At 60.3% G+C, this 8,286-nt stretch overlaps 1 protein-coding gene across 1 annotated transcript; it reads left to right on the forward strand.

The window, feature by feature from the left end:
- The first annotated feature begins 1,658 nt into the window (after window positions 1-1,658).
- FGF17 (fibroblast growth factor 17) lies at window positions 1,659-4,086 on the forward strand. Its single transcript, XM_045535934.1, has 3 exons — window positions 1,659-1,998; window positions 2,237-2,343; window positions 3,306-4,086. Exons 1-3 carry the CDS (start codon window positions 1,758-1,760, stop codon window positions 3,597-3,599), a joined length of 642 nt encoding a protein of 213 aa, XP_045391890.1. The 5' UTR covers window positions 1,659-1,757; the 3' UTR covers window positions 3,600-4,086.
- Window positions 4,087-8,286: the final 4,200 nt, after the last annotated feature.

Here is an 8,286-nt window from a genome sequence, read left to right on the forward strand (position 1 = left end):
GCCCCATTCAGGAGTCGGGGAAGGTGGCAAAGCTGTCCTTTCCCCCTTGAAGTGCCCCCTCACCCCCCTGGGGGGGCCAGCAGGCCGGACCACAGCCATGCTTGAGGGGCCGTCTGACAAGCAGCTGTCTGCGGCGGTGGAAGGGGAGGTCCCCCCGCAGCGGGAACATGAAAGGGACAGGCAAGGTCCCTCGGGGAGAGGGACTTGTGGGCTGTGGGCTGTGGGCTGTGGGGGGGCGTGGGGCTGCTTTTGTGAAAGGCTTGAAGGGGGACAAGGAGAGGTGGGGGCTTCGGGGGGGCCCTCTCTGCCCCTGACCTGAACAGGCTGCCAGAGGGGGCTGCCCGCCAAGAGGGGCGGAGGGCCTGAACCTGGGCCAGGAGGCGGCGCTGGGACAGACGGGACCCCACCCCCTGGCAGGGAGGCCACTGCTGAAGGGCAGTCAGGGCAGGCCCCCCACCCCAGACACCCACCTCAGAGTTTCCAGGGTGGGGCATAGGCCAGGTGCTGCAGACACCTGCCCTGTCCTGGGAACACTGGCCTGTCGGGGGCTGGAGCCATGGCGCACAGGAAGGGTTAACCCTGCACAGGTTAAACTTCCAGCAGGGAAAGCTGCTCCCTCCCAACCCCTGCCTGGGACAGAGTGGCCCCAACAAAGGCTGATCGAGGCCCAGCTCTGTCCAGATGGCTGGGATCGGGCCTGGGATAAAGGTGGAATTAGGGATTTGGGGCAGGGCAGGGAATCGCTGTCCCAGCACAGGCCAGCAGGACCCAGGTGGAGAGAGAGAGACAAAAGAGCCGGGGTTATCGCCAGCAGCTGGGCAACCTCAGTCCTTGCAGGAGAGAGGGCAGGAAGCAGACTGTTTCTCTGCCACTCAGTGCAACCGATGCATAAGGAGGGACCCTGCTCAGAGAAGGTGCCGGGGTGGAAATGGCTCCTCTCCCCGCCCGGGGAAGCAGGTGGGCGGGTGGCATCCTCCCAGACTGGCCGCAAGCCTCTGTTACATTGTGGCAAAGGAGGCCGCCACAGGAGCAGCCGTCAGGCCACTGCTGATAGCCTCTGCGGCTGCCTCCACCTCCTTCCTAGAGCCGAGCCCCAGCCCTGCCCGTGCCCCTCAGAGGAGGGAGGAAGGCTGGAGCCGGGACTGGCTTCTCCACCCGCCTGAGCACCCAGTGTGAGGCCGGGGAGATGGGTGTGAGCTCAGGTTTCACTGTTAGTGCTATAAGGAGATGCTCACTGGGGCCCTGCAGGTGCCTACAGAGCCCTTGAGACCCTGAGTGACCCTAACTCAAAGCATCAAACAGGCCACCCTCTCTGCCTGTGTGTGCTGGGCATGAGGTCTTTGGAGGCCACTGGGGAAATCTGGTGTCCTGGCTAACAGAGCCAAGATCCCAGAGTTCTGGGAAGGCGGCAGGCTCTGATCTGAGAAGCAGGGACAGGGGTTCTGTCCCTAATGAGCGGTGTGCTCCAGTGCACCTCCTCCACAGAGCATGGGGATGGGACACCATGACCTTGAAGGCTCCTTCCAGCTCCACAAGTCATGATTCCAGGTCTTTGCTGTATCACTAAGGGCCCTCCAAGGGTGAGCAGCCACTAGCCCCCTGCTCCAGGGTGGATGCAGAGCCAAGGGGTCATGACTGGCTCACTCGCTGGCCTGAGAAGGTCACAGCCATGTGCCCCCTTCACCCTGCACCCTCTGCTCTACAGGACAAGTGGCCTTCCCCCCCTCCACACTCACCTTGTCACCCCTCTCCCCTGGATGGACCAGTGGTGGTGTCACCCAAAGCAAATTGACATTATTTTTCCCTTGGTAACCGCAAAGGGGGAGAATCACCCGTCTCCTAATTTTAACCAGTATGTGAGGGACCAGGGTGCCATGACTGACCAGCTGAGCAGGCGGCAGATCCGCGAGTACCAGCTCTACAGCCGGACCAGCGGCAAGCACGTGCAGGTCACCGGGCGTCGAATCTCTGCCACCGCTGAGGACGGCAACAAGTTTGGTGAGAGCCCCCAGGCCACCCACACCCCTGCCTGGCCTCGCCTCCTGGTCCATCCCCAGGTCCTGGGTCAGGGCTGGGGGCCTCCAAGGGCCTGCTGGCTTTGGGCTTGACAGTTCCCAATCTCCCTCGCCTGAGTTTGGAGGTCAGTCTTGTTGGGGGGGCCCCCCCACGCCGGACCCCTGGGCCAGCAGCCCTGATGGAGGATGGACAGAGGCCTTTCTCCCCTCCCCCATCACAGCTAAGCTCATAGTGGAGACAGACACGTTTGGCAGCCGGGTGCGCATCAAAGGGGCTGAGAGTGAGAAGTACATCTGCATGAACAAGAGAGGCAAGCTCATCGGGAAAGTGAGTCAGCCCCGCGGGGGTGGGCACGCGCGCTCCCCTCCACTGAGCCCCCCACTTGGGTAAAGACAGAGGCCTTGGGCAGGACCCTTACTTCTTATTCCACTCTCAGCCTGGCTGCTGGGCCACACTCTGGTTTCTCTATTTAAATGAGTCCCTGTGGCTCTATCCCCTCTCCAAGGGGGGCTAATGGATGGTCCCTAGGAGCCTGATCAGTAAGAATCTTAGCACCGCAGGACGTTGCAGTCCATGTGGAAGGCTACGGGCAGATGAGACTTGAAAACTGGGGCATGCATATAAGACAGGAACTCCCCCAAGTTCTGTGGGGTCCACGGCTCCAGCTACAGAGAGGCATGCTAAGCCCCTGGGAGAGTAACTGCTGTGCGTCGGGGTCCCGCACTGCTGAGGAGGGAGAATTCCATCTCCTTTGCAATCAGGCAGTCCTGGCTGTTGCTCACCAAGTAACCTCTCGTTTGCTTATCCCTGTCAAGCCTCAGCCTTCTTGTCTGTAAAAATGGGCACAGCCCCCAGGTTGTCAATAGGGTCAGAGGGGTGGCTGTGTCTGACACCGTTAGCCCAGCCAGGCAGCAACACCATTCCTGCAGACTGCAGGAGAGTTCCGGTACTAAAGGCCCCAGGGCATGCACCCGACTGCATAAGTACCTTGATCTTTAAGCTACATCTCAGGAAACTGAGGCTCAGCATGGTTAAATACCCTACTCAAGGTGCACAACTGCCAAAGGACAAGCCTGTGTTTAAGTTCAGATCTGATTCCAAGCAAAACTGGGTCGGTTTTTTTGCAGCTGTTGCCTCTCTAACAAGGGCACTCATCTGGCGGGGCAGAGTTCCTTGGGCTAAACAGCCCCACTCTCCCCTGCCCAGTCCTGTGAAATAGGCCCCCAGAAGGCAGATAACCCAGGCAGGTGGGTGGACAAATCCCCCTGCTCTCCTTCCTTGTCGCGCAGCCCAGCGGGAAGAGCAAGGACTGCGTGTTCACGGAGATTGTGCTGGAGAACAACTACACGGCCTTCCAGAACGCCCGGCACGAGGGCTGGTTTATGGCCTTCACGCGGCAGGGGCGGCCCCGCCAGGCCTCCCGCAGCCGCCAGAACCAGCGCGAGGCCCACTTCATCAAGCGCCTCTACCAGGGCCAGCTGCCCTTCCCCAACCACGCCGAGAGGCAGAAGCAGTTCGAGTTTGTGGGCTCGGCTCCCACCCGCCGGACCAAGCGCACTCGGCGGCCCCAGCCCGTCACGTAGTCAGGGAGGCAGGGGCAGCTGCCCCCAGCAGCCTCCCCGTCCCCTTCCCTTCCGAATCCGAAGACTGGGCAGGGGTGGAGGGAGGGGAGCCAGACACCCCCGACCCTGAGGACCGGGAAGCACCAGGGCCCGAGCTGGGAAGAGGCAGGACTGCGATCAGGCCCCCTCCCGGGCCAGGGGGCGGACCCCCAGGAGAGGAACGGTAGAGTCAGGTGCCAGCCTTCCAGTGGCTCCCTGAAACCAGTGGAAAGGTCAGCAGATTCGAGGCCACCGTCTGCAGGCGGCTGTCCCCAAAGTCTGCTCCTCCTAGCTCCCTGGACCTGCCCCAGCCCCCGAACTCAAACTGGCCAGACAGTGGGAAGGGACTTTGGGTTTTGTTTCAGGAAAAAAGGAGGGAGAAAAAATAAAAGACGGTTGGCCATTCCTCACATTCCACGACCCCGACCCTCACCCCTATCCCCAACTCGAGCCCCCAGAATAAAACCGTTTTCCGGCAAGCAGGTTATCTGAAGCGGGGTGGGGGATCCGACTCCCAGGCTCTGCTCGTCCGAGAGGCCCGGGGGGCGCCGCACTAGCGCGGCCAGGGGCGAGCGTGGCCGGCAGGTGGAGGGGACCGCGACCGCGGGGACAGGGCCCGCACCTCGGCCCCGCTGGAGGCCGGCAGCCCGGGCGTGCCCAGCCCGGGGCGGCCCCGCCCTCTGCGCCCGCCCAGGTGTCTCCGGCTCGCACGACGCGTCCCGTGCCACCTGTGGGGGCGGAGAGAGCCCCAGCCCCAGGGGCGGGCCGGGGCCGGGACGGGCGTCCAGCCGGGCCCCAGGCCGAGGCGCGGGGGAGCGGCCTGCGGGGCCTGCGGGGCCGGCGCTTGCACCCTCCTCCGGGGAGCGAGATTGCTTCTTTCCGGTGAGGAGGGCCGGGGGCGGGGAGGAGGCCGGGACGGCGGAAGGGCAGCGGGCGGGAATGGTCCCCTTGTTCTCCGGTCCCCGCGGGGGGCGGGGGCGGGGGCCACACCTGAGGGCAAACCTCAATTAGAGGCGGCGGCGGCAGGGGAGGGGGGAGGGGGGAGCAGGGGGGCGGCCCCTGCCCTCCGCCCGGAGCTCGGTGGGCCTGCCCCTAGGCCTCCAGGTGCGCGTTGGGAGTGGAACTCGGGGGCCATAACAGCCTCCTCTTTCCTTCCACGCACTGGCTTTTAATCCGACCAAGGGGGAGGCCCTTCCTGGCGGGGACACCCCCACCTGCAGGGGAAACACCCTCACTGGGTCTGCGCTTCTGCTGATGGCCCCCAGCCTCAGTTTCCCCTTCCTCTTCTGCGAAGAAAGGGGATAAAAGACATCTGTTCTCCCATTTCTCCCCAGAATGGACTAAAAATAAGGGAAGGACAGGATATTGGGGTGCGGGGGGCTCTGGTGTGGTCAAAATGGGAGGCGGGTGCTGCAGCAGTCCCAGTGCAAGGCAAGGGCAGGGCAGAGCCTGACACCCCCAGCCCTGGCGGGACAGCGGCAGCCAAGAGGGAGGTCCCCCGCCTGGGACAGACATTCCCCCCCAGCTCGTCATAATTGCTTTTCGCCAGGTTACTTTTTTCTCTCCCCCATCACAAAGAGCCTTAATCCCGGCGAAGACTGCGGGAGCGTTGGGGGCAGTTTGCTGGGATGTGTGTAGGGAGGGTGGTCTGGGCACAGCTGATAACTGGCGAGTTCAATGGGACTTTAAAACGGGGACAACACCCAGCAATTACTGGAGGACAAAGGGTTGGGGGCCCCCCAGGTGTAAAGGACTGGCTTTGGGGGGGCTGGGGGAGGAGGCCGGGAAGGAGGTGTGTTGGGGAGGGGGGCTCTTACAATCCCTCTGATTTCCGAAGGAATTTGAGACATTCTTTAAAACTGACTGCCTCCCCCAGCCGGGCTGTCCGGCCCACTCCCACGCCCCCCCTCACCGGGTTAGAGACCGCTTCAAAGGTGGATGGTGGACGGGGGCCCTTTGTCTGGCCTCAGCTTTCTTCTCGGCCTTTCTCCGGCCCCTCCCTCCCTCTCTGACCTCCCCAGCACAGACAGGCCTCTGGGGGCCGGCTCCAGAAAGCTCTCACTGTTCTCTGTCTTGCTTTTTGAGGTGAGACCTGGTAGGGAGGGACAGGGCCGCTGCAGAGGCCTGTGCCATCCCAGGGAGTGCCCTCGTGCCAGCCCCAGCCCCAGCTCCAAGCCTGGGTGTCTGGCTCTACTGGCCCCGGGCATGTCTTAGTGCCCCTGCCCAGCTCCAGGCTCTGCACCAGGGCAGCTGTTCAGCTCATTCCCTCTGAACTGCTGGTGACTTAGACTATGCTAAAAGGAAGAAACCAGAGGATTGGGTCCCTAGCAATGGAACTTCAGAGGGGACTTAACACTCGTGTGTGTGTGTGTGTGTGTGTGTGTGTGTGTGTGTGTGTGGTGGGAAGGAGCCTCCCCACGGGCTTCGGACCCCACCTGGCTCAGCAACCCTGGTTGCTTCTGTGTGCCTGAAGGTTCTAAGCTAGTATGAGCAGCGGGTGGCCACAGGGGAATAATTGCTAATAGACCCTTGCTATTGGGGCAAGATGAAGCCATCAAGGGGAAGATGTGACCAGGTGGAGGGAGGTGGTGGCAGCGTGCCTCAAATCCTGTGCCTGTTTGGGATTATGGAGAACTGTCACTAAGAATAGCCCACTTATTGATCACTCCCTGCATCCTCCAAACAGCAGACAGGAGCCAGAGCAGGAAGTCCGAGGAGGGACGTGTACTCACTTTTTAAACCACACAATCTGGTTCTGCTCACGTCACTGTATTCAACCCTGTCCCTCAGACACCAGGCCAGTGACTTCACAGTGACCAAGTCAAAAGCCTTGTCTCAGTCCTCAGAGTCCTTGGCCCCTGTAGCGTTTGACATCACCAGGGACCACCCCTTCCTGAACCTCCTTCCCCCACTGCCTGCGACAGGCTGTCCTCTCTGGCTTCTCTGTCCTGACTCCTCATCATAGAACTGTCCCCTAAGATTTCTTCTTCTCTCCTTGTGTGTGTGCTGCCTCTCTGAGCAAGCTCAATGTGTCAGCCATCACCCTCTCCCACATGACCGTGCCACTGCCAGACCTCACTGGGCTCTGTCTAAATTACCACAGTCGCTTCCTAAAGAGCCCCCCTGCCTCTGACATGCCCCCACTCTAGCATGTCACACAGGTTGTCCTGCTTACCTGCCCCTACCATAAACCACAGCCCCGCCCAGGCCACTCTGTCCCGAGCAGCCTCTGTAGTCTTCAAGACTCCTGTCCAGCCCTAGCCCCACAACTCCCCTTCAAGAACGCTGGCAAAACTGGAACCCTTGCCATCCAGCAAGCCCTGTCCCATCCTCATTCATGAAGTTCCCGCTGTCTGGCGTGCGTGCTCTCGCGGGCTCACTCGTCCAGACCACAGCTTTGCACTCTGCTCCGTGGGCTTTCCTCTTCCAGGGTGAGTGGCCATCTCCCCTGCAGCTGATCTCGCCAGCTGTTCACCTGCCCTTGCCTATGACATATATCACAGCTTGTCCAGAACTGTCCTCATGTATGTTCGTGTCATGATTCTGCTAGATGGCAGGTGCCTCGGACGTGCAACTGTCCCACAGTGCCCAGCACAGTATGTCCCACAGGTATTTATTGAGGGACAGAACCACCCAAAGCCCCAGAAAGAAGTCATTAGCACAGCACCCTCCTGTCCCCCAAGGTGGAGGCAGACAGAGAAGCCAGAATCCTGCCTTCACCCTCCATCCTTAGGTGGAGTTGGGTGGGGAGGGGTCTTAAGCAGTTAATGCAATATTTATTTACTCTCTACAATGTTCAAGCACGTGCTAATCCCTCAGTTAATAAAAAAGATGGGCAAGATAGAACTCTCGAGGCACTTGAAATTTAATTGGAGGCATAAACTCATAAAAAGGCAGTTCTGGTGGGGCCCAGTGGCTCAAGCCTGTCACCCTAGCACTCTGGGAGGCCGAGGTGGGAGGATCACTTGAGCTCAGGAGTTCAAGACCAGTCTGAGCAAAAGCGAGACCCCATCTCTACCCAAAATAGAAAAAAATTAGCCAGGTGTGGTGGCATGCACCTGTAGTCCCAGCTACCCAGGAGGCTGAGGCAGGAGGGTTGCTTAAGCCCAGGAGTTTGAGGTTGCAGTGAGCTATGATGACGCCACTGCACTCTACTCGGAGTGACAGAGCGAGATCCTGTCTCAGAAAAAGAAAAAAAAGTTCTTTTGTGGGATGTTTGGAATGCTCTTTCTCTTAAGATAACAAAGCAGCCTTCGGTACACCCCAAAAGAGTGAAAGAAGATGTAAGAGCTATTAGCAATAAGGAAACTTATATGCACCGAGCTGCAGGTGGCACTCGAGCCACGCTCACTTGTAACCCCTTATTGAGGGCAGTAAGATGTTCCCGTGGGTCACATGTGGATGAGCTCACACTCGGATGTGAAACGTGTCCCAGCCTCACCGCTAGAGAGCACTGCAGTCCAGATTCTTGCCTGTCTTCAACCCCTTGGTGCCGTGTTCTCCACTCCCCTGCCCAGGCTCGGGGGGTGTTGGGGGCGTGCTTGGGAGGGCTTGCTGGAGGGGCATGATTTCAGCGGAGAGAAGATGCACAAAGGGGAAAACATTCAGAGGGGAGACAGCATGAGAAAGGCTTGGAGGCAGGAAAATGTGCGATGTGTTCAGGGGAAGG

Source organism: Lemur catta, chromosome 22, assembly GCF_020740605.2.
Source record: "Lemur catta isolate mLemCat1 chromosome 22, mLemCat1.pri, whole genome shotgun sequence".
NCBI lineage: Eukaryota > Metazoa > Chordata > Mammalia > Primates > Lemuridae > Lemur > Lemur catta.